The 26,844-nt window shown below is 47.6% G+C and overlaps 1 protein-coding gene across 1 annotated transcript in view; it reads right to left on the reverse strand.

Annotated features, from left to right (window-relative positions):
- The window catches only part of RYBP (RING1 and YY1 binding protein), a 76,698-nt gene extending 73,207 nt beyond the window's left edge, over positions 1–3,491 (reverse strand). Inside the window, exons 1-2 of the mRNA XM_029242539.1 lie at positions 3,282–3,491; positions 2,406–2,531 (exon numbers count right to left, since the gene is read on the reverse strand). Coding sequence (XP_029098372.1) covers positions 2,406–2,531; positions 3,282–3,313 — 158 coding nt within the window. The 5' untranslated portion in view covers positions 3,314–3,491. The remainder of the gene's footprint in view (positions 1–2,405; positions 2,532–3,281) is intronic.
- Between the last annotated feature and the right edge of the window lie 23,353 nt (positions 3,492–26,844).

The raw sequence follows: 26,844 nt of genomic DNA on the forward strand, positions 1-26,844 counted from the left end.
ATCACTGATTTTTGCCTATTACCCAGTATCCAAAACCCACCAAGTTTTCTACTGCCATCAATACCAAGTCTGATTAAAACTATACAAGGCAACAGATGTCAAATCTTTGTTGTATCAAGAAAATTACACACACAAAAAAAAAGGCCCAGGAAAAAAACAAAGCAGTAGTAACTAGTGTCACAGAAAAATTAACAACAGTTAATACACTGGATAACACAGGAGGAAAACCTGTGAAATTCACCCTTTCACATGAAACCCATCCACAGCATAAGAAAGCCAAATGTTATCTGCCTTTTGATCAATGACTTCTAGAACAAAATCTTTTATAAAGACTTCCAGATCTAACACATGAAAATACTGACAATAACCAAGATGAAATTAAGTTATGTAAAAGTATCATGAGTTGGTAAAAATTTAAATCCTCAGATCTCTAAAATCTGTGTTCAAATTCTACACAACCACAGACCTAAAAAAGTCACAGACTCTTCAAGATAGTAGGTGAGTATCCTGTTCCTGAAACATTTTCATTATTAGTAATTTAATATATTTGTTAAAAAAACAATTCCAATGTTGTCATCTGTGACTCTGAAAAAATTTTAAACAACTATATTGTTTTTAAAATCAAAACCTTACACGTGCTTCCAAAGAGCTGATGAGTCAGATTTTTTTATACATGTAGAAACTGAAATGCACTTTATTATGAGATAATTATTCCCAGCAATACACTGGATGTAAACTTCTGAATCTGCTTTAAGTTTCTCTTCACCAGTAAAGTTCTCAAGTTCTTAGGAGTTTCCTAGTCACTTACTTTAACATCATCTACGGTAACACTCAAAGCAAAACCACAATAAAGAGGTTTGGCCTCTGAGGGATTCTACATGTAAAAAAACATTACTCAAATAAAATACAATCACTATTGCTTTAAATAACAAATACATTTCTAAACTTTCATGGCATTTGATGGAATTCCCTGTTTTAGATAGCGAAACAAAATCTACTAAGCTCCCAATCTAAATCTACTAATCTACTAAGCTCCCAATGAGTGTTTCTTATTTTAACTAAATCTGCTCTATGATAATACAGAATATTGATATGAATTTACTTTAAAAAGTACCTATGGGGAAATAGGTACTTTTTAGTTCTGGAATACTTTTATTCAAAAGTCTCAGTATTTAGAGTTAGTGGAATTCACAGAACTGTTCCACCAGTAATTGGACAAAGTTGCCCAATATCCTATTTATTCCCAGGTATAAATAAAGCAATGAAACCCTAAGAGGACACATTCATTTAGCCAAAGAACAATAACCAGTTAGAACTGTGCAATGCTACTACACGGTAATGTTGGAATGCCACCAATTCAAAAACAAGTACCTGATGAAATAAGACTTTTGGCAATCAACTTTAAAGATCCCCAAGGAACTCACTCATTCTTTCTCTCTTTCTCTCTCTCTCTCACACACACACACACACACACAGCCCCGCCGATGTCTGCCCATTAAATGACATAAAGAATAGTTTTTAACTTCAAACTCTAATCACTGAAACAAATTCCAGTTACAAGTTAAAAGATGACCGGAAGACTACAAAATCAGCTTCCACATTTCATTCAAGAATATCTAAATGTTAAATCTGGAGTAGTTCAATTCGTTTTGATACCACACAGTTTACCACCTTCACTAAAATGAGGAATTCCTTCAACATTCTTTGCATTTTAATAAAGCTCTAAACACAAACTTCAGTATAATCACGCTATTCATTCTACATTTTGCAAAAATCGTCCTCCATCACCATTTCTCATAAGCTAATCAGAAACATACACACACACACACACACACACACTGACAGTTCAGTCTTCCAAAAAATGCGCTTTCTTTATCAAACCCCAGCATTTATCTTCAAGTGCAAGGAAAACAAAAAAAAAAAGACATTTGCAGTTCAAGACAGGAAAAGCACAACCACCGCGTTACTGTACAACCACCACCAAATTTCTCAGGGAAGAGAAGAATAATTCACGACAGGCAAATTAAAAACATTCTGCACATGGCAAAAATAAAAGGTCCAATGTCCTACAATCCATAGCAAAGCTTCCTCTCTTTTGGAGCCAATACCAATAAGCCAATGGATACAAGTGTCAAATAAATCCAGCGTCTGTTTGAAACAAGACGAAACCTGGAAAAATTCCCTCCCATAAATCAGTGAACATGAGGCTTTGCACCCAACATGAAATATACACAACCCAAACCGACATCATCCCCCCCACCCCACCCGGCACGTACAGAAAAAGCCGTAATCAACAAGTTGGAAAGAAGGCAGAAAGTAGAGCTCACAACCCTATACCCCCGCCTTTAAAAAAAAAAAAAAAAAAAAAAGTCCTGTAACAAAAGGTAACACAGATCTTCAAGTACCTGGTGGAGGTGCCTTTCCTCACATCGCAGATGCTGCATTTAAAGGCTTCCGCGCTGTTTCTGAAGGTGCAGACGCTACAATCCCAAAAGCCTTCGTCTGCGGCAGGTTTTGCTTGTCTTTTTGGCCTTCAGAGGAGTGAGGAGTGGGGGAAAGGGGAGGGAAGAGTCAAGGAGCAGGAAAAAGGGGGAGAGACAGCAAAACACAGGCGCTGGTGAGCCGTCGTAATTTCGCAGGAATCCGGAGCTGGAAACTTCGCCCTGGCGACCACCCACCCACCCTTTTCGGGGCCGAGAAGAGGAACCGGGGGAGGGAACGGGGCGCCCCCACCGGCACCACGCAGCCTCCGGGCCCGGGCCGTGCTGCCTCGCACAGTAGGCGGCGGCGGCGCCCCGGGAAGGGCCGCGGCGGGCGCAGGAAGCGGGCGGACTTGTGGACTTGAGTGGGGCTGGGGGGGCCGGGAGGGGAGCCGCGGGCCGGATCTGGAGGGGGCGCGCAGGGACAGCCCGAAGCCGGCGGCAGGGAGTGGGCCGGCTCCTTCCCTCTCCCCTCCCATGCTCGCGTCCTCCCTCCCTCCCCACCTGGTTAAATCTCCCTTTGTCTGGGAGGAGTGGCGGCGGCGGCGGCGGCGGCGGCGGAGGGCGGCTGAGGAGGAGCCGCCATGGCTGCGGCGCGCACGGCCGCCGGCCCCGAGCGGGAGCGACACCGCCTCCCGCCGCCGCCGCCACCGCCCGCCGCCGCCGCCTCCCCCCGCCCCCGGATCTCCATCTTAGCAGCGCCTCCCCCCGCCCCGGGTGGCTCCGGGGCCTAGTCGTCGCCGGCCCCCGCCCGCCCCCAGCCCTCCCTCCCCTTCCGCCCCCTCGGCTCGGAGCAGGTACCTGGTCGGGCTCTTCTTGTCGCCCATGGTCATGGATGGGCTGTACCCCCGCCCCCCCCAAAGCCGAAACCGGCGCTGCTCGGAGGAGAAACGCCGTCCGGGGAGTCGTCGCGGACCGGCCCCCCTCCCTCCCCCGCGCCCGCCCTCAGCCGCTGGGGCTCGAGCTCCGGCCGCCGCCGACGCCGCCGCTGCCAGTCTCCGGACGAGACTAGTCCCCACCAGCGCCGCCTCCGCCGAGTGACTGACGAGGGGCGGGGCCGGGCGCCGCGCGTCACGCGCCGGGCGGCCAATGGGAAGGCGGCGGCCGGCGCCGCGAGGGCGGGGGCGGGGCGCGGGGGAGGGCGGGGCGTGGCGGACGTGGGCCGGGCCGTTGGTGTGCGTGCCCGGGAGTGTGTGCGCGCTGGGGGCGCGCGTGCCTGCCGATGGCCCCGCGGCCCGGCGCGGTGGAGCGTGCGAGGCCGGCGGGGCGCACGTGGCCGCGCCCGGGTACCCGGTCTGGGCTTCGGGCCTCGCGCGGCCGCCCCGTGGGACTGTCGCCGGGCCCCGGGCCCCGAAGCCGCCCCGGGGAAGTAGTTGGGCGCAGTTTGCGCGCGCCGCTGGGGCTTGCAACAGCCGCGACGCTCGCAACGCCTCGAGGCTTGCGGTGCCCCGGGAGCTGGCAGGGCCTCTTTTGGCCCGGGTTCCCCCGCGCCCTTCTGCTCCTCTGCCACGCGGAGCTTTGTATCTGCCTCTCGTGAAGTCCCTGTTTCCAGCCGATACACCGCCCCGAAGCCCCTTCCCAGGCCCCTGACGCCAGAGGGAACTGTGCGGAAAGGGTGTGGCACAGCTCAATGTCCCCCAAGGCCCGACACTCAGCTCCTGCTTGAACCCCCGAGAGCCTAAATAGGGCGTTTCCGCTAGGGAAACTGCTGTTCAGATCCCGGCAGCCACATGCCAACAGTTTAAGCCTTATGTCTCAGCGCCTTCATCTCCAAAATGAGGCTAATAATCATCCTCCATAGGTTCTTTGGAAAATTCAGAGACGTAATGCACGAAAAGCAGGCAGGTCAGCGCCTGGCACTTAGGAAGGACCAACACAAAGTAGTGGGTTGAGAACTATTATAACTGGGCCTGGGTTGTGCACCATTTCCCCTGCTTCAGAAGCTTAGAGGCGAGGAACAAGTAGTACCCTTTACTTTCTGCCCTGCTCCAAGGACGCTTGCCAAATTGACTTGAACGTGACTCAGGCCCCTCTGGCCTTAGGCAATGGGGAATCGTGGTAGGGGGAAAACCACAGATGATAAGATAAAAGGCTTGGCTGGGCTGAAGCCCTGGGTGGGGTAAGGGACAGGCTCAAGGGATAATGCTAGAAGTTGGGGGGTGGGGATAGGGGTGTGGAGGGAAGATAAGACGGGCCCTCAGCTTCCACTGAGACAGCCCCCCTCCCCCCAGTTTATATGCAAACACAAAGTGGGTTGCTGTCAAGACTGCCCCATAAAAGGGAAGCATTCCAGGGCAGTAGACCAGGGAAGCTCACTTCCCTGAGACAGAGTGCCCGGGGAGCAAGAAGTCCTAGGATCAGTCCAGGGATCAGAAGGGAGAGAATTAAAGAGGGAGGGAATGTGTCAACGGATAAGCTTGATAAGCACACGCTGTCCTTCCTAGGCAGGCACACCCTGGAGGGCCAGCACGAACACACTGATCAGCCAGGGTCAGCCACCTCCCGCAACCCTCCAGGGAGGAAAGGAGGAAGAGGAGGGCCAAAGAGGCCAGAGGAAGGCAAGGGGCATGCACACAAGCCATGGCACAGTGCCTGCAGCCTTGGCCTCTGATGTCTGCCTGGCATGCTCCCAGGATTCTGCCCCTAGCGTGAAGGTACTGCGAGAAAAGGGGCATTAAGAAATCCCGGCTGGAGAAGTGGCCTTGTGGGATGGAAACTTGGGTAGCGGGAAGCCACAGGTAGTGGGAAGGAGACGGACTTTATTACTATTTACCAAGAGTAAAACGCACGAATTGTTTTGCAGCTCCGTGAATTTTTATGTGTATCCACTGCACCTTTGCATGCACCATCTGGATCAAGATACAGAATCTTTTCATCTTTCCGGCGAGTTACTCCTCTCCCTGCAGATTAGCTTTGCCTGAACATCGTACACATGGGTCACACGGTATGGACTGAAGTGTCTGGCTGGCACCTTTTGCTCAACAAAATATTTGTGATATTCATCCATACTGTTGGCTATCTCAGTAATTCATTTTTTGTTTGCTTAAGGGTGTGAAATTCCATTGCCAATACATGGTCATTTAGTTATCCATAGGAGACTGACTTTTTTAGTGTATTTGTGTGTGTGTGTGTTTGACCTGTTTTATCTCTTCAAAAAGAGAAAAAGTTTAAAAACTGGTTTGAAGAAAAAAGAAGTTCCAGAATAGAGAACTAGTTTCTAGAAACATATCAGACCCACACATCACCATGTGGTTGTAACTGTAGAAGCTCTAAGTTCGTTCACATGTTGGACGTAAATATCTACTGAAAGTCTCCTTGTAGTTACAGGAGCCAGACAAGACTCCTTCATGCTGGAGAACAGCATGACTCTAGGCAGAGCATCAGACTATGATCCTAGAGCGGTGGTTTCAACCTGAGCTGCGTGGGGAATAAATCTTCCTCCACAGCGTAACCTTGAACCAGTGTGGGGTGAAGGGATGAGTGGGAGTTGACAGAGAGCTGCCTTGCTGCTCCTCTGTTTCCTATCTTGAACTTCCACTTCGTATTTCATTGGAAGGAAGGGTTCTACTGCTTTAAAAACTATTAGAAGCCCGTGGTTTTAGAACAGACGCTGGTTAGAAGCACTCCCCAAGAAATGTCTGGTGTAAATGATTCCATGGATACACAGGGCAGATTAAAAGACCACATTTGGACATATTGCCTCCTTCCCTCTCATTCACTCCACTTCAGTCACACGGGCTCTTCCAGGAACAAGCCGTGCTCCCACCACAGGGCCTTTGCCCTTGCTGTTCCCTGTGCTTGGAATGCTCTTTTCCCAGATAACCACATTTTCAGCTGCCTTGCCTCCTTCAGGTCTTTGCTCAAAAGTCACATTCTCCGTGAGGTTTTTCCTGGTCACCAAATCTAAAAGTACCGTCCACCAGCTCCCTGTGTGTCCCTTAACTGCCTTTCTTTTGTCTCCTTTGCACTTATCACCATCTGACATACCATGCTGTTTGCTTATCTTGTTTAGCAGATCTTTACCCAGTAGGATAGAAGCTCTGTAACGGCAAGGATTTTTTTTTCTCTTTTTCTCCTCACCACACCCCACCCCCCCTCCAAAACACACACACTGTGATATATAAATGCCTAGAACAGTGCCTGGTAAACATGCATCGAAGAGGATTTCTTTCATTTAACAGTAATTTATTGCACAGCAACTCCATGCCTTGCCCCATGCCAGGGATGGGAAGATCAGATAAGCAAGATAGACTTAATTCCTGATCTTTTGGAGTTTACATTCTACTTCAGCAGGCAGACTTCATCAGAGTAATTAATTATGATTGTGACAAATGCTACAAAGTACGGGAAGCAAGGCAAGATTGCCTAGGAGAAGAGAAAGGAAGAGCATTCAGGGATGTGGGGCTTTGGAGGAGACAGAGGTGAGCAGCTGTGCCAGGAGCCCCGTGAGAGAGGAGAGATGGGGCCAGAGAGGTAGCCCCTGGCTACGTCCTGTACGGCAGGGTGGGCTGAGACGGGAGCAGGGTCTTTATCCTGAGTGCCATGGAAACCACTGATGAGTTTACCAAGACTCTCTGTCTGCCTGGGACTGTCTTTGGTCTGCCTTCATGAATGAGGGACTGGGAGAGACAGACCCCTTAGAGCAGGGAGGCAGGGGGAGGATCTTTAGATTAGCTTGGGAGTTGGACAGGGAAGGGCAGTTCGAAAAGAGCTTCCCCCCTTTCTTATACTCCAGAAAGAAGCAAAACCTACTGGTGCCTGTCAAAGGAAGGGTCTGGAATGTTATCAACTCAGCTTCCTCCTGCCTTTACATTTGCAAGTGCTACTCCAGGCAGAAAACCTAAACACTAAGACTGGGGCTCTGAACTTCAGCAACACCCAATAAGGGTATTACGCACAAGTGAGAGGAAAAAAAAGCCTTTCTCCAGATGCCTTAGGGCTTACTCCACCCCCGCCCCCCATGTTACACCTTCCTATGGTCTGAGTCCAAACTGTGGTTTGGGGTGAGGTTTTCACCAACCTGCAGTGAAATGAGAAAACTAAAAAGGAAATGTATGAATACCTTCCTACACTCAAGTAAATTACCAATTAGTTGGTTCTCAGCAAAGACTATTTTTTATTCTGAGATTATGTCCTTCCAAGTTTTTTCTTTTCTTGTAGGGTTGGGTGACTTAAATCCTCCTTTTTCAATGGAGCGGCGGCAATAGTAGACAGTACTTGCCTTGCTTAGAATGTCCTCAGTTGACCAAATCACAAGTGGACAATTCTCTGTTGGCTTCCTAACCCCCTCTCCTCGTCCAATTTTATTCTTGATGTTTTAAGTGTACCAAGATCTAAATAATTGTAATGAAACTTCTCAAGATGGTGTTATTGAGGAGAACAGTAAGGAAAAAACAGTATCACTTAGTGACTGAAAAAGTCACCCACGAAGGACGGAAGCTAGGAAGGTTAAGATTTTGATCGTAATTGCAAAGCTTTAATGCCCTACTTTGCACTGAATGTTCCTTCAGTGGTTTAAGAGAGAACATTGTTTCTTGAAGCATCTAACTACCTGGAGTATCTTAGGAACTGGGGAAAACCTAGCTCATTTCACTGAAAAACTCAGGCCTGTGCTGAGATCACTGGCGGCATCTGTGGAGCTGTTACTGAAGACAGGATTAACTTCTAAAGAAGCAGCCCCGGAGTCAGAAAGAGGTGGAGCTTCCCTGACCGTCTGTGTTTGAACCTTAACCAGATTTTGCAATGAGCCACACTGTCACCTGTGCACGTGCTCATCAGAGACAGGAAGTTTTATTGATCTGCTTCTTGAGCAAGTAGGAAATATCACAAGTCACATTTGCCCTGGGTTATGCCTCACACCATTTACAAAAATTAATTCAAAATAGATCAGAGGGCTTCCCTGGTGGCGCAGTGATTAAGAATCCACCTGCCAATGCAGGGGACACAGGTTCGAGCCCTGGTCCGGGAAGATCCCACATGCCTCGGTGCAACTAAGCCCGTGCGCCACAACTACTGAGCCTGCGCTCTAGAGCCTGTGAGCCACAACTGTTGAACCCGCATGACACAACTACTGAAGCCCGCACGCCTAGAGGCTGTGCTCCGAAACAGGAGAAGCCACCGCAATGAGAAGCCCGCACACTGCATCCAAGAGTAGCCCCCGCTCGCCGCAACTAGAGAAAGCCCGTGCGCAGCCACGAAGAACCAATGCAGCCGTTAATAAATAAATAAATAAATAAATAAACAAACAAAACAGATCAGAGACGTAAGTGTAAAACCTAAAACTATAAAACTACCAGAAAAAATATAGAAGAAACCTTTGTGGCTTTGGATAGAGCAAGATTACTTAGATATGATACCAAGAAAACCACATGACGCATAAAAGAAAAAGTTGGTAGCTTGGACTTCATCAAAATTAAAAACTTCTGCTCTTTCAAAGACACTTTAGAAAATGAAAAACAAGTCAAAGACTGGGCGAAAACATTTGCAAAACACATAGTTGATAAAGGAATTGTATCCAGGATACATGAAGAACTCTTAGGATACAATTAAAAAACAAGCAACCTAGCGAAACATGAGGAAAAGATCTGAATGGACATTTTGTCAAAAAAGAGGTATGAATGGCTAATAAGCACATGAAGAGACACTCCACATCATTATTCATTAGGGAAATGCAAATTAAACCACAGTGAGATACTACTGCACATTCAAATGGCTTAAATCAAAAAATCCTGACATTCCCAAGTGCCGGGGAAGACATGGAGCCGCCTTCAAACAACACCAGTGGGAGTGCAATATGGTATGAGTCCTCTGCAACAACGGTTTGACAGTTTCTTACAAAGTTAAACATACACTCACCATATGAGCCAGCAATCCCACTTCTAGAAATTTACAAAGGGAAATAAAGACATATGTTCACACAAAAACCTGTACTCAGATATTTATTCATCATCACCAAAATTTGGAAACAACCCAAATGTCTTTCAGCTGGTGAATGGGAAACAAAGAGTGGTAGGTACCTCCACACCATGGAATACCACTCAGCCAGGAAAAGGAATAAACTATTGACACATCTGTGCAGCCCGGGTGAATCTCAAATGCATTCAACTAAGTGAAAGAAGCCGCCTCCAAAGGTCCCACAGGGTGTGATTCAATTCATGTGACATTCTGGAAAAGGCAAAACGACAGGGATGGAGAACAGATCAGTGGTTGCCAGGCATCAGGGGTGGAAGGAGGATGCGACTGCAAAGGGAGGAGCAGCAAAAACGGAATTGGGGGCGTGATGGAAGCAGTTTACATCTTGACTGTGCGGGTGGTGACAAGACAAAACGAATTTGTCAAAATTCATACCTAGTCACCCCAAAGAGCACATTTCACTGTACGTAAATTATGCCTCAATAAATCTGACTCTTGATCGTTTTGGGTTGAAAAGGTCCCAAAGCCTCTACATTCTACATTGCCTGCTCCCTTCATAGTACTAAGCAAAGAGCTAGCATTTTGTAGCTCTGCTGTGCACCTAGCGCTGTGGGTAACCCTGTGCTGTCCTGGGTGCTCTTTTCAGTAAGTTACTCAGGCCATAATCCCTGGAGTCATCCGTGACTCTTTACTTTCCCTAATACCCTACCTCCCGTCCATCAGCAAATCCTTTGTACTTAACCTTCAGTATATCCTGAACCTGACCACTCCTCATCCTCTCTGTTGCTTTCACTCCAGTCCAAGCTGGGATCACCTTCCAGCCTCCTAACTGGCTCCCTACTTCCCCTCTTGCTCCTGGTACCTGCTAGGATAGGTTAGGTTAGGTTATGGTTACAGCTCCCAAATCTTCATGATTTATCCTGACAAAGGTTGACTTCTTGCTGAAGTGATGTGCCCACTGCAGGCCAGCTGCAGCTCTTTTCCGACTCCTCCCCCTGCAACCCAGGCTTCACCTCCAACATTACTGGTTGCCGACACAGAGGAAAAAGGAACTCTGGAGGGTCTCGTACTGGCAACTGAGTGCCTGCCCTGGAAATGACACTCGTGGGCTTCTGCCCCCAGCTCACTGGTCAGTTGGCAACAGGAAGTGCAGCCTACCATGTGCCCGAGAGGTGCAGGAAATATTTGGCGATCAGCTTGGTGACTACCATGATTCCTTAAAGTCTCTTCTCCAAACAGCAACCAGAGGATCCTTCTAAGATGTAGATGACAGTCACTCCCCTTGCTGAAAATCCTCCAGTGACTTTTCATGACGCTTTGGTTAAAATCCAGAATCTTTTCTTTTTTTCCTCTAACATTTTCCTTCTGTCTTTACATTTAATATTCTTTATTATGTCAATATAAAATGTATCAAGGATGTTGATCTTTTCTTCTTAATCAATTTTGAGATGACAAAGTAAATGTTCTGTTTTTATTCCAACCTCACAGTACATAAAAAATTAATAAATCATACATTTCCCTGAGAGATTCACGAGCTAAATGGAATTAATAGCTAAACATTACATATAATGCTTAGGGGTTATAAAATCCAGAATCCTTTTTTATTTTCAGCTGCGCCATGTGGCTTGTGGGGTCTTAGTTCCCTGACCAGGGATCAAACCTCCACCCTCGGTAGTGAAAGTGCAGAGTCCTAACCACTGGACCGCCAGGGAGCTCCCTAAAATCCAGAATCTTGACCCTAGTCTTCAAGGCCCGCTGACTTCATCCACTCCCAATTCAGCTCCAGGCACACGGGCCTCTTGCAGTTTCCTGCCAAGTGCAGCCACCTCTTAGGGCCTTTCTAACTGTTCTTCCCCCAGATATTCCCATGGCTCCATGTCTCTCATGGTTCAGGTGGCTGCTAAATGCTCCCTCCTCAGAGAGGACCTCTCCGACTAAGCCACCTTACGTGGTGTCACCCCAGTCAGTGCCATCCCCTCATCCTGCTTTATTTTTCTTTACATCCTTATCATGATCTGGCATTGCATGGTGCATTGTTTTTGCCTGGCTCTTCCACTAGAATTTAATTTCTCTCAGGACGATGGCTTTGCTTCGTTTCATTCTGTATCCTTAGTGCCTAGAACAGTGTAGGAGATGTTCCTACACGTAGCAGGAGCTCAAAAATTATTGGTGGAATGAATGAAGCACTTTTACACCTGTTACCCCATTGAAATTGCAAATGATCCAGTGAGGCAAGAACTATTATGACCCTATTTGACAGATGAAGAAACGGAGTCAGTGATGTGCCCACAGCCAGGGACAGGGTTTGAATTCAAACTCGGCGTCTGACTCTCCGACTCCATCCCTTCATCTCTGCTTCTAGAGCACACCTTGCATTGAAAAAGAACCAGCCGGTTTTGGAGGGAGCCTGAGGAAGGTGGACAGATGTGGAAGTTCAAGTGGTCTTTCTTTTTTTTTTTTTTTAGTGGTCTTTTTTGACCGAGCATCCCGGGGTCCTCTTAAAGACAAGTAGGTTTCCTGCCCCTTGCACACCTAGTTAATGGGCCCACATTACTGTGAGTTCTTGCCAAAGCAGACAAGCCACATGTGCCCGAACCCGGGGACTGAGTGATACACACTGACACTGCTGCAGTTTGGGCCTTGGGGAGATGCAGAGTGGGAGCTTCCCTAAGATGGGTGTGGTTTCCTTCATCGACTCAACAATATCTGCTGATGCCTTGGGCCCAGAAACTGCTTCCCCAGCAGCTTGTTCTTGATGCTCGAATTTCCACCCTTAGAATCACAGTCATAGAGTTTTGAGGATGCAAAGGAGAATCAAGACAATCCATCTAGTTCTGTCTTTTTAGGTCAGAGGCAAAAACCTGGGGATGTGGAGATTGTGGAGGGTTTCACCCACACTGCCCTCTTGGTCCTCACAGCCACCCTCAGACCCATGAGCAGGTTTTAAATTGGAGCTTCAAAACCTGCTTCTCTGAGAGCGGGGTCTCTCTACTAAACCACAAAAGAAATCCCCTCAACCCAAACACCCTGGGATTCATTAATCAAGAATTAGGTTAAGAAAGAGGCTCCCCCAAAGAACAGACATCTAATGGTGGGGTCTCTTTACATGTTGTCATGGACTGAATTGTGCCCCCTGCTCAAATTCATATGTTAAGCCCTAACTCCCAATTCCTCAGAACGTGACTATTCGGAGAGAGGGCTTTTAAAGCAGTGATTACGTTAAATGAACCCGTTAGTGTGGGAACTCATCCAATCTGACCTTATAAGAAGAGGACGAGACACTGGGGATGCATGCACACTGAGGAAAGATCATGTGAGGACACAGCAGGAGGTGGCTGTCTGCAACCCAAGGAGAGAGGCCTCAGGAGAAACCAAACCGGCAGACACCTTGATCATGGACTTCTAGCCTCCAGCACTGTGAGACAATAAATTTCTGCTGTTTTAAGCCACCCTGTCTGTGGTATTTTGTTACAGCAGCCCAAGCAGACTAATAAAGTGCCATGAGTTTGTAGGTAGCTAAAGAGAGGCCACCGCGGGATCATGATAACCAACATACGTGGAGCGCTTACAGGCGAGGTGCTGAACAATTTAGGTTTGTTAACTCAGTGAACGCTAACAATAATCCTGTGAGATGGCTTCTATGACGATGCCTCTTTTTTTTTTTTTTTTTTTTTTGCGGTATGTGGGCCTCTCACTGTTGCGGCCTCTCCCGTTGCGGAGCACAGGCTCCGGACGCGCAGGCTCAGCGGCCACGGCTCACGGGCCCAGCCGCTCCGCGGCACGTGGGATCTTCCCGGACCGGGGCACGAACCCGTGTCCCCTGCATCGGCAGGCGGACTCTCAACCACTGTGCCACCAGGGAAGCCCGATGCCTCTTTTATAAACAGGAAATGAAGACAAAAGTCACTTGCCCTGAGCTGCATATTTGGAAAGTGGCAGGGCTGGGATGTGAACCCAGGCAGCCCGAGTCTAGTTATCATCACTCCCATCTTCCGGATGAGGAAACTGAGACCCAGAAACCTGTCCATCTTCCCACAGCCAGGGCATGGCAGAACCAGAATTCCAAGTTCTCTGTACTTTATCACACACTGAATCCCTGGAACTCAAGAATCCTGAAAGTCATTCACTGGAGGGAGAGTAGGGACCCACCTGGAAGGGTCAGGGCAAAAACGTTTGGTCTCACCAAAGGCATCTGCAAAGGAGAGGCGTCTGATACAGAAGTTTGGGCCACATGACAAGGGTGAGGGGAGATGATAAAATTGAGCCAGAATGTGGGCAGGTGAGGAGGAGGGGACGTACAAACGCCAGGGCTTTAAGGAGCACTGTCTCTCACCTCCTCTTCGAGTCCTCGCCTCCCCGTGGCTACTGCCCACAGACAGAGCTGTGGAAACTGGCCCCAGGTCACACCCCCAGGAAGGCAGCTGGCAGGATTCATTCAGCTCTCCCTGGCTCCAACGTCTACTCTCGTCTTAGTTTTTTAGCTTTAGATTTGACAGCTGTTTACGAGGCACCTACCATGTGCCAGCTTCCAGGTGCTGACAACCCCTGGGAAGGGGAGGCCACGGCAGACCTGGGCCGCTGGAACGCACGGGCTGGGAGAAATGGGCCAAAAGCCAATAATGACAGCAGGGTGGGGAGGGCAGCAGTGGCCAGGTGATTGTAATGGTCCCTCTGTGTTCTTCTGTCTCCTGGCATTTTCCTCTTTCCCAGGCAGTTAATTCTCTGTCTGAAGGAAGCGACGTGATACAGTACAAGCAAATAAGGCCTGTCAATCTCTGCCTCTCACGTTCCCTAATTCTAAGCCCTCCACGTTCCCAAAGGGGAGCTTAGGGGAAGTAAGGAATAAGCAAATGTTCAGAAGAAGAAAGCAGATGGAAGTGCTTTTTTGAGACAAGAAAACTTCCCAGGTGCTGAGGGAGGGAGAGATGGCAAGGAGGTAACGAGACGGAGAGGGCAAGGGCCAGAGAGCAGGGGTGTCCGTCCACAAACCCCCAGGAAGGTGGCAAGACCTCAGAGCAGGCAGAGGGGTGCCTACGCGGGCACAGCAAAAGCCACCTTGTAGAGATTCCAGGGACCCAGCGTGGAGTGGGCGTTGCCAAGATGACTCCTGGACTGGAAGGGGCCATGAACAGAAAACCAGGGATGTCTCTACGGCAACCTGTGATGAACAGATGCCCTGAGACCAGGCAGACACGTCCCTCGGCACCCTGACACGTGGATACAATGCCGGAGAGTCTAGAACTTGGATACAATGCCAGAGAAAGGGGAAGCATCAAATGGACCAAGATTGAGTTGGGATGGGGGTTCAAAATAAAAATCAAGGGGAGAGAGATGAAAATAAGGCAAGCTATTTCTGGCATGCCTGAAATTCACACCTGCTATGTTGTATGAGTGGCAAGCCAAGGTGCATAAGAATCTACTGGCCAACCAGGATTGTCCAGGGAGACAAGTCAGGGAGGACATCCCAGGTCCATGGAACCACACATGCAGTGACACTTGGCTCGTGGACCATAAAAATCAGTGGGCTAGAACTTAGAGCATGTGTGGAGCGGTGGAAGTGAGAGTTCAGAGAGGTAAGGGCCATCTTGAAGCATCTTAGAAACCATGTGGATTGGATGGATTTCATCTTGAAGACAAGGGGACTGCCGACACATTTTAATCAAGGAAGTTGCTGGATTGGTACTGAGTTTTAAAAATCTCGTTGGGAGCAATATAGATGGTGGTGGCTTGAGAAACTGAGAAACGGGGCAGAAAACCAGTAAAATGGCAAAGAACTGAAGAGAACTGAAAAGAACAAGGAGAGGGTAAATGGAAAGAACACGAGAGATTTTCAATAGTAGAATCTCCTGGACGTAATTCATGATCGCACTTTTAGGGGTGAGGCAGAGTGAGGAGTCAAGGATTATGTCCAGGTTTCGGACTTGGGTGAATGAGTCAACCATGGTGCTATTAATAGAGATAGAGTCATAGGAGGGGAGGCTGTTTGGAGGCGGAGATAATGAGTTGAGTCGTAGATATGATGAATTTGATGTGTCACTTAGGATGCTTTTGGCTGCAAACAACAAAACAAAAACAAAAACCCATACAAACAATGAGAAAATGTGTTATTTAACATAGCTGGAAGCCCCTGTCCCAGTAAGATACAATCAGCGGGTCATTAAGGACCCAGATTCCCTCCTCCTCTTGTTGGATTCAACCTACCCCTCATGGTTGCTGATGGCTGTCACCACTCCAGTATTACAAGGCACAACATCATCTAGAAGAAGAAAAGGAACCACTTTTCATGTGTCTATTTAAGAGAGAGAATAACCCCTTATTGCTAGACATTCCCAGCAATCTCTCCTGCCTGAATCAGGTCATGCGCCCACTCCTTAAGCAATCACGGACTTCGGTAAAATATCGGGAATGGAATGGTCGCTAGTGGGTCCACCATCACCACCTCTACGAGGTGACTGTGGCACACGCAAATGGAGAAATCTTGGGAACAGCTGGAAACGTGGAGCACAGGACAGATTTTGGCTATATTTTGAAGCTGTCATAGAGGGGCTATGAGAGGAAGGCTGTAGATGAACCTCTCCAGGGACGGGGCAGGCAGAAGAAACAGGGGCCAAACACGAGCTCCGGGGAACACGCCTATTTAGGGGGCTACCTGGGGAAGATAAACGGCACTGTGGTCGCCGAGAATTTGACTGTGGATTCAAACGAACCTAGATGGGAATTCCAGTCCAGCTACGTATCAGCTGTGTGACCTGGGGTGAGGATTGCTTCATCGCTCAGAGCCTTACTTTCCTTGTCTGTAAAGTGGAACCACTAAGCCCTACCTCCCAGGGTTGCTGTGAGGAGTTGACAAGAAAATGCACACAGAGCCTGCATGACCTCAGCACACGGCAGCTGCTGGTAGCCATTGGTGGAAAAGAAAACAGCCTAGAGAGGGTCTGAGAGGGAGTGACAGGGAAAGCTAGAGTATAACCGGGATGGGATGGTGTCATTGAAGGCTCAGGGTGAGAGGATTTCAAGGAGGAAAGAGTGTCATCTGCTGAAGAGAGGTCGGGTCAGAAGTGGACTGAAAAATGCCCTTTGGCTTTAGCAATTAGAAGGTCACTGGTACCCTTGACAAGAGCACTTCGAATGGAGCGCTGGGGGTGGAAGCCAGGAAGCAGGGGGTCAGCAGTGAAGACCAGAATTCAAGCTGCCTGACTGCCAACGTCAGCGCCCTTTCCGCTATGCCAGGAGCTGCTTCGTTCGGAAAATTCCCGTTTTTTTTAAGTCTTGCCTCAAAAATACTCACTCAGAGAGCAGTAGACAGTAGGATTCCACACGCTGTGAATGAAACGGCCCCTCTTCGTCTTTTTTAATTTTTTTGTGGATCAAGCGAAGGTGGTTGTTTCCTTTCATTAGAAATATGTTGCATCCTTTTGGAGGGTTTGTGTTTACATTACCATTTTATTGCTATATGGTTCTTTTTTATATAACATATTTTGCAACTGTAAAAACAAACAAACAAACCCCAAACAACACGTGTGCTTTGCATTAAATTCAAAAAGTTCAAACCCCTCTCACTGCACATTTTTGAGGCAAAGTGTGGGACTTGGAAAACCCTAGAAGAACCATGCAGTTTGGCAAGTCCTCCATTAATAAATGATAGCAGTTGCTTTTGAGACTGATTTGCTCATACGGATCATGTTTGTCAGGGCTGTCATTTAAAGCCTAATATTTTTCCCATTGCAGAAGGGCCCCAAGTAATCCGAACGAGGGCAGCGGCTAAGCACGGTCAATTTCATGACCTCCTTCCTGCTACCCACCTCCCCCTCCTGGCTGTTTCAACTCCCCAGTGGATGATCCCTCATCCCTAGCAACAACTGCAGCTGCTACTGTTTCTTGACTCTAGCGAGGAAAACGGGCTCGGGGCCAAGTCTACTGTCCAGGGCTCCCCGTGGAAGATGCTAGAAGAACACTGCACACTCTCTCATCATCAGTGACCCAAGTTCATCACCTCTGCTGAACATCTGGATTGCTACACAGTGAGTTCAAAGGTCCTGCGTGTGGGTCTGCACCTGGCCTGGCTGCTTAAACGGAGCTGACCTCAAACCAAACACCGGGCCTCCGTGCTGACTGGGTGCCAAACATAAATATTAACTTCGGCATCTTCTCCCTACAGGCCTTTGCGACTAAAAAATGCATATTAACCGTCTACTGTGCAGAAAAGGACACCCAACTCTTCTCTGACTCCTGATCTCTTTTCCCAAGCAGGCTGCTCTCCTTTTTGACCACCGCTTTGTTCACCTGAATAATACAAGGCTCCTTTCCAGCGTGGAGCCCACTGTAGCCTCTTGCATTTCAAGTCATCAGGGATGGGCACGCTGCAGAGGTGGTCTTTCCCATCCCATCTCCCAGCGGGAGAGGCTGCGAGCGAGCAGGGCAAAAGGGGGCCTTCAAGCGGAAGTCGGTGCTTCATTCTCAGCGGCTCTGAGACCGTCCTCCTCTTTGAAGTCAGCCGAGGAAGATGGATGAGCGTGTATGGTGGGTGTGGCTGAGAGCAGCCGGGGGCAGAACAGGTGTAGCAGTTTAAGGAAAAGGGAGACCATGCGATCCCTGGGAACAGGAACGGACCTAGTTTTCCTGTTTCTAGAGAAAGGCCTGAAGAGAGAGAGCATGGTTTAATTTCTACCAACATTTCTTAACAAGTTGGTTGTAATTATCATTCAGTGGAATGAGTGCTGGAGGACAGGGGCATGCCCAAAATATTACAGGGTAAAGAGAAGAAAAGATTGTAACGTTCACTCGGATACTTAAAAGTTTCGCAAGGAAACGAGTGTTTGAATGGGATCCTTCGGTCGTTCCTTCACTCAGCAAATATTTATGAGCGCTACTGTGTGGTAGCACCATACTGGGCGCTAGGCAGAGGACAAGCAAGGTTGCTCCCACCATGGAGCCATCTCTTTCGTGAAGCTACGCTGCATGCCTATTGGGTGCCAGGCCCTGGGAGATGCCCTCTTGGAGATAACAGTCGGTTGAAACAGATGAGACAGTCAGACGAGTCATTTTAAAAATGCGCCATGGGTGTTATGATCGGGGAAAAACAGGGAGCTATGGGGTGATAAGAAGGGAACTCAGTCTAGTTCAATGGTTCTCAAGGAGGGTGGTGGGACGATTTTGTCCCCCAGAGAATGTTTTGTAGTCTCTGGACGTGTTTTCCTTGCCGCAGCTGTGGGGGAAGGGAGCTCCTGGCATCGAGCAGGCAGAGGCCAGGGATGCTGCACGACATCCTGCAATGCCCAGGACGGCCCACAGCAAGGAGCCATCCAGCCCTAAACGTTAACCGTGCCGAGGATGAGAAACTCCGGTTTAGTCCTAGGCTCAGGGGATGCTTTGGGGAAGAAGTGCAGCGTGATGTGAGAACCAGAGGATGCTAGGAGTTCAGAATGCTGGGGAATGGGGGTCTGGCACCCAATCAGAGGACACAGCAGAGGGGAAGAGGAGTCCCCGGGAGGTCGAGCTGAGGATGCAGGGAAGGTGGAGGGGAGACGGTGGGGGACGACACGCAAGATGCAGTCTGTTCCCAGAGTGACTAGAGGGTCTTCTGCGCCATGTTTTAAAGTGCGGACTTTATTCGGAGGGCACGATGGGCTGATACAGTCTCCCCACCCATCCACCTCTCACACACACATTTATCCGCTTGGAAAATTTCAAATCCAACAATCTGATTCAATTCGCTTTTAGAAAATCCACCCTAACAGCAATGCAAATGATGGGGAAGGGAAGAGATCTGAGGTGCATGAGAGGCTTTTGCGATACAGAGGTGACGAACAGAGGCCATGGCCGTGAACATGAGGAAGCTGCCACAGACGCCTGAGGATAGAGACGTGCTTATACTTGGTGGTGATTAACTGGCTGTTGGGAGAGAAGGAATTGCTGAAGATGACTCTGAGGTTTCCAGCTGAGAGCTAGTGTGAGTGGCGAGGTGTGTCACAGAGGACAAGTAATTTGTAGGGGACATAGTTCAGTTTAGAAATAATGGTGTCTACAGTCCTGAGGGGACGTCCAAGTGGGCACGTTCTGTGCACAGAGACATAGGTGGGTCTGATGCTGAGGAAACACCTCCATGGGAGACACAGATGTGGGGATCACTCGGGCCCGTGGCGGCTTAGAAGTGGAGAAAGCATTCAGGGAAAGTGCCTAGTGAGAGATGAGAAGGAAAGCGCAAAGGGCAAAGTGTCGGGGTTCATCCATGGTTGAAGGGCAGAAAGAGAAGGGGAAATAGAGGGCCCAGAGACGTAGAAAGAACAGTGACATCTGCCAAGGAAGGGACTCACTTTAAGAATAAGAAAGTGGTCAAGCTGTCCAATGGATCAGGGGTTCAGCAAGATGTGAAATTAGATGAAGCTGTTGGACACGTCAATCAAGAGGTCATTGGTGACCTTTGCAAACGCAGTTTCACTATAATGGTGAGTGGAATTTATTTAAAGACACTTGATTATCCAAATATAGAGGAAGAAAATGGGAATTGAATGTCTTTATATCAGGGCAGAATTTATACAGCAGTCATTTTCCAGACTTGGCAAACAGAAAAGGAGGGTATCAATTAAGCAGCAGAAAATCAGATTCACAATAGGCCGAACCATAAGAACAGTTATTGTACACTAAAATAGAAATTTGGAGGCAAGCATCCCCAGAGTCAGCCTGGCAGCTTAGCGCTGTCATCAAGAAGCTGGCCTCTTTCTATTTTTCTGCTCTGTCATCCTCATGCTTATAACCACGTGGTTACAAAATGGCAGCTGTAGCTCCAAGCATCACATTCTCACCTGACGGTACCTAAAGCAGGAAGGAAGACAGCAGGGGCCGAAATGAGGCTCACCCCACACTGCTCTCTCCTTTTAGTGGGAGACTTTCCCTTATATCTCACTGGAAACTCAAGCACATGCCTTCTCCTAGACCGATTAAGATAAAGGCAAAGGGGACAGCCAGAAATGGCTTACACCAATTATGATTCCTCTCCTGGGGCCAGGCACATGGCACATGGCTGCCTGAACAGAATTGGTCTTCTATTCACAAGAAAGAAGGGGGACAGGCAGTTGGGGTGGTAACCAGCAGTGTCTGCCATAGGAAAGCATCCTTTCATAGGGTGAGCATGGGCCGTGGGGAAGCAAACCAGAGAACTCACAGAATGGGACAAGCCCTTAGAGAGCTTTGAAAAGAATGACTAAATTTCATAGTTGATATTCACAACAGAGATATGACATCCACCATCTATTTACCAACTTTGGACAGAAAGCTGGTTGCTTTGCAGATCATATACTGAGTATCACCAAGATGTAGGTAATAATTACAATGATGCTGGCCTCAAAGTATACCTACTGAGTGCTTACTGTGTGCCAGACACTTTACATTCATTATCCCAATTAATCCTCAAAACGTAAGTGAGATAGGTGGATGCTATTAATATTTCCATGCTATAGAGGAGAAAACTGGGCTATATAGCGGTTCAATGACTTGCCAGAGGTTCCTAGTAGCAGCTAACCAAGGGCTGCCTCATCCCGGCATCCACTGACTGCCTCCTTAGATTAAAAAGAAGCCACTGGGAAGTTTTGTCTTATCCCAGACAGAGAAGCAGTTGTGCATAAGAATGGAAAATCTGCTGCCACGAGCTCTGTCTCTCCACCAGTGCCCTGAGTTTTCAGTATTTCATTTTTCCACACAACTTTGCAACTAAAGTACGTCCAATGGATGGCCCATTCCTTTCAGCTTTGCACCCTTGGTGACAAGCTCCCTGGCCTAACACTGCACTTCTGGGGCCTGGAGACTGAGACAGAGAGGCATGCTGACGGCTAAGTGCACGTCATGGTAACCAGAACTTCTTCCTGGTGGGAGTAACGACACGGACAAGGTTTTGGGAACTAGGATCCAATTCTGAAAGCATTCACACGGAGTACAGGGGGGTCCTCCAACAAAAGATGACAAACACTGTGTCAGGTGTTCAAGCTCTCAACCAGCATTTGGCTTCCCGTCTCGAGACGTGAGAAGAACTGGCATTTACGGGTGCTACGTTCTCGGCCCTGTCCTTGCTGTTTTACATGCATTATCTCATGGAACCTCACAATGAGGTTATGGAGAAGAAACTTACTATCTCTGTTTTACAGATGAGGAAAATGAGGCCTAGAGTGTTTAAGCAGTTTGCTTAAGGTTATACGGCTAGTAAGTGGCAGAGATAAGATCTGAACCCACCCAGGTCTGTCCCTTCAGATTGATTGTTTTTTCACCACTATGCGTTACTACCAAGGTAATGCCACGTTATAAATATCTTCAGGTATCGAATGAGCCTGGTGGAGGGGCAGGAGGAAGGGGATCTTGAAACTCATCATCTCTCTGTTTCTTTAAAATCCTATCTCTGTTCCAAATATATTCCAGTGTGTATATTTCAGGATGAGCACACATGCCTAACTTAAATCATGGCAGCATGTTGGAAAGGCATCTTAACAGTATCTAGAAACAGAAGTAAAGAGGGCATAAATACTATGTAACCCTTTAGCTGTGCCTGTAGTGTCCTGGGGGTTGGGTGGAAGGACTTTCAGATTCCTCAGAAAGAAAGAGCTCTAAGGCAAGCCAGTCTCTCTCGGGGTTAACACTGGCCTGCTCTAAGGCTGGGACCCGTTGTTTTGCTAACTGAGTTTTCAGTTTCTTTCCCCACCATTCCCAAGACTGCTAAGATTACCCACTGTGGCTTGGATTAGGGTTGTGGGTGGAGAGACCAGCTGGGAAGTGTCAAGGAGATGATCCCGCCTTCCCACCAGCATGTGAAAACTCAGTTCTAGGTACCAATGTCAACCCCTCTCTCCCTTGAGAAAGAATTTGGATTCCTCTTACCAATACAGAGATGAGAGGTATTATCCAGAAATGGCATCATCACAAATCATAATCCGGACTTAAAACAGGGGGGGATCTGAAACAATGTTAAATCCATTCAAGGCTGCCTCTGGACCACAGTGCACCCACAGGGTGCCCTAGCATGTGAATTAGAGTAGGGCACCTCTCCCTCTAAGCAACACAGCCAGCCTGGTGCCAGGGTACATGACTTGATGAGTGGAGAGCAGCCTGGATTTTAGCCCTCACTGTGCAAAGCACAATAAAAAATGACGGCCCTGATCCAGGTCTTGTCTCGGATTCCCTGGAATGTTTTCCAGTGGTTAAAAGCAGAAAGCTGGGGGACACCTTCTCACCCAGCTTAAAGGGGAAGGAAGAGAATTCTGAGGACTCTTTTCTTGTTGTTGAATTACTGAAATCCTGCAGCTCAGCCTGGAAAGACTCAATTAAGAAGAGTTGTAGGAAAACCTCAGAACCATGAAAGGTACAAGGCCATGTTCAAAAAGCTTTCAAAACCTGTTAGCACAGAACAACTTTGTTTTGTTCACAAAATTGGCATTGATTCAGCCAACACCTCTCCTCTTAGCTTCATCTCTCAGCCTCATTCACAACTCCTCCTGTCCCAGGAGGAAGGCAAAGACAGTGTTTAAGAGGACAGGGCTGCTGGTGGGAATGTGAATTGGTACAGCCACCGTGGAGAACAGTATGCAGGTTCCTTAAAAAACTACAAATAGAACTACCATATGACCCAGCAATCCCACTACTGGGCATATACCCTGAGAAAACCATAATTCAAAAAAAGTCATGTACCAAAATGTTCATTGCAGCTCTATTTACAATAGCCCGGAGATGGAAACAACCTAAGTGTCCATCATCGGATGAATGGATAAAGAAGATGTGGCACATATATACGATGGGATATTACTCAGCCATGAAAAGAAACGAAATTGAGCTATTTGTAATGAGGTGGATAGACCTAGAGTTTGTCATACAGAGTGAAGTAAGTCAGAAAGAGAAAGACAAATACCGTATGCTAACACATATATATGAAATTTAACAAATTAAAAAAAATGTCATGAAGAACCTAGGGGTAAGACAGGAATAAAGACACAGACCTACTAGAGGAATGGACTTGCGGATATGGGGAGGGGGAAGGGTAAGCTGTGACAAAGTGAGAGAGTGGCATGGACATATATACACTACCAAACGTAAAATAGCTAGCTAGTGGGAAGCAGCCACATAGCACAGGGAGATCAGCTCGGTGCTTTGTGACTACCTAGAGGGGTGGGATAGGGAGGGTGGGAGGAAGGAAGACGCAAGAGGGAAGAGATATGGGAACATATGTATAACTGATTCACTTTGTTATAAAGCAGAAACTAACACACCATTGTAAAGCAATTATACTCCATTAAAGATGTAAAAGAAAAAAAAAAAGAGGACAGGGCTATAGATTTAGGTTTAGAATTGACCATACTTCTTTGGAGCTATGTGACCTTGGGCAACTTGCTGAACGTCTCTGAGCTCCACTTTCCTTATAGGGTTATCATAGCAAATAAATGGGGTAATGATGTGTAAAGCACTTTGCATTATGTTAGGCTCTTGGAAAATGGACAATACATAATACTTATTATTAACCTAAGCAGTGCTAGAAGAAAGAATGCAGGAGTGCTCAGCCCATCTGACCCTGCTTTCTTGCCTAAACACCCAGATGCGTTAAGACCAGCATGGTAAGGACTATGAGAAGTACATATGACTGGAAGTTGGCATGAAAAACATTTTTTTTTAACTTATTGAGCATCTTTATATAAGGCACTGAGCTAAGTATGGTGGTGAAGACAAAGATGAGAAAACCCCTCTACCCTTAAAAAGTTTGCAGATTGGTAAGAAAAGAAATAGCTGAGAGGCATCTTCTATTACCAGTTCAGAAAAAATTCTGGAGGCATCATTTTCTCCCTGCCCTATCCACCACCTGGAGGTGCCAGGCCTTCGTGTCTTGTGACCCCGACTCATCCTGGGTACAGCTGATTGGACCAGAACTAGACACGTGACCACACCAAGCCAATCAGATTCTCTCCTGGGAATTTAAAATTGAGTGGATCAGAATTCAGACTCAGGATGGAGTTCATCATGATGGTTATGGGTACAGAACTCACAGTGATGTAAACTCAAGGCTAACAGAATTCTCAGCCTTGTGCACACCAACTAGTAAGCAGAGAATTCCACAGTAAAGCAATGAGCGGAGGCCAGGCGGCTCCAGAAAGAGACAGAGGCAGTAGCCCTTTTGGATTCTTAATGGCATTTCAGTGCCTTGGAGGCTCGGCTATCCTTTCTTCAAGAGGGTTTCATGAGTCTTCTCTTCCGATAAACCCCTTTTCACCTGAGCAATCAACACCCCCTGGTTCCACAGAAGGGCTAAATGTGTGGGACCCACTGATTAGATATAAAAAGCTGCCAAAGGTCATTCAGCTATGACTCCTTTAATCAAAAGAACTGCCTCTTGAAAGCCTGATTAGATTAACTATTTGGATTTAATCCAAACAACTGTTTGGCCATTGATCCCATTTGGACAGACCCAGGAAAACAGGAGGATCCTCCCCTCTTACTCAGAGCACCACAATGTTATGTGACGGCAGACCATTAGGAAGAGTTCCTTGAAAAACGCATACTTCTGGGGAAATAAAATGCCAAAAGTTGTAGATAAAAGAGAAGTGCGGTTAAAGCTCTTTCAGGCTCTTTCAGGCCTGCCTTGTGATCTCTAGAGGGGGGTAACTGCTTGCTTTCAGGTCTTGGGCTTGTAGGTACGTACTTGTTTTCACGGCTGACTTAAGAGACGGTTTATGCCAGCACCACCCAGCTGTGTAGAAGACAGGAACAGCTGGCCATCAGTCCAAATGCAGTGTCCATCCAAAACATCTTTTTAGAAAGCATAAACACAATTACTTTCATCCAAGCACACTTTCTAAACATTCTGGGCTTGCTGGTACATTAGCAACATTATTTTGCCATGGCTAAAGCCTCTAAAATTTATTTCAGGGAAGTCTTTGAAAGGGATATTGCATTTGAGGAATATGTATATTGCCTGTACATCAATTGGCATCTTGGGACGGCTCTGGGGCACAGAGGTCAAAGCTTAGTGATGCATGGAGTTGTCGTCCTAATGGTAAGTATTGATTAGTAGCCTCAGAAACAACCAGCAGGCACTCAGTCTTTCTCCAGCCAGACGCCGGGCTCCCAAAGAAGGAGTGTCTTTCCCAGAGAGCCTTGAAAAACAATGCATGGAACACTCAAGCCTGCAGTACAGAGAGGCACTGAGATAGTGAAGGAGTGCTTCAGTGGGATAAGTGGAAAATGATAAATAGCATCGTGAAACATCTGCATAGCTATGATACCTGATAGGAGAGTACTCAAAACCAATAAATATCATATCCATATAATTACATTAGTTTTCTATTGCTGCCCAAATTACCCCAAACTAAGTAACTGAAAATGACACAAATTTATTATCCCACACCTCTGTAAATCCAAAGTCCCAGTTGGCTGGACTGGTTTCTCCGTTCTGGGTTTCACAAGGCCAAAATGAAGGTGTCAGCAGGGCTGCATTCCCTCCTGGAGACATTCCGGATAAACTGCTTCCAAGCTCGTTCAGGTTTCTGGCTGAATTCAGTTCCTGACAGATGTAGGGCTGAGGGACCGCTTCCTTGCTGGCTGTCAGCTGGGAGCTGGTCTTTGCCCCTAGAGGCTGCCCACATTCATTCTCATGCTGGTCACATTGTCCCCTCCAGCAATGGCGGGGTCCCTCTCACACTTCAAATCTCTCCAACTTCGACTTCTGCCAAATCTCTCCTACATGCAGCCAGAGAAAGGTCTCTGCTTTTAAGGGTTCATGTGATTCGACTGGGCCCACTGGATCATCCAGGATAATTTCTCTCCTTTAAAGTTTGTAACCTTAATTACATCTGCAATGGTCTTTTGCCATGCGTCCTAACATATTCACAGGTTCCAGGGTTTAGAATGTGGACATTTTGGGGGTCCTACTATTTGACCTATCACTATATATATATATATAAAAATATGTATGTGTGTGTGTATGTATATATATTCTTTCATATCCTGAAAAGCAGAGTTACAGCTGGAGCAACAAGGGGGGGGGGTCTGCACTGCAATCTAACTGAGCAAAATGCATTGGATGGTGTATTAGTCACCTATTGCTGCATAACAAATTACCCCAAAATTTAGCAGCTTAAAACAACAAGACTCCATTACCCCACAAATCACATGCAGCTCAGCTGAGTGTCCCTCGGCCTCTCATGAGGTTGCAGTCAAGCTGTTTGCCAGGGCTGCAGTTTCTTATGAAGACCTGACTTGGGGGTTAAAGATCCACTTCAAGTTTACTCACAAGTTGGCAGGCCTCAGAAGGTTCACCTCCAAGTTCACCCAGATGGCCGTTGGCAGGCCTCTACTCCCCACCACATGGGTCCCTCCATAGGCTGTCTGAGTGTCTTCCCAACATGGCAGCTGATGGCCTGAACGAGAGCCAGAGCCAGAGAGTGAGCGTACCAAGAGGGAGTGAGAAGCTGCAATCTATTTTTTTTTA

The sequence above is a fragment of the Monodon monoceros genome, unplaced genomic scaffold, assembly GCF_005190385.1.
Source record: "Monodon monoceros isolate NGI ecotype Baffin Bay Population unplaced genomic scaffold, NGI_Narwhal_1 Super_Scaffold_3, whole genome shotgun sequence".
Taxonomy (NCBI): Eukaryota; Metazoa; Chordata; class Mammalia; order Artiodactyla; family Monodontidae; genus Monodon; species Monodon monoceros.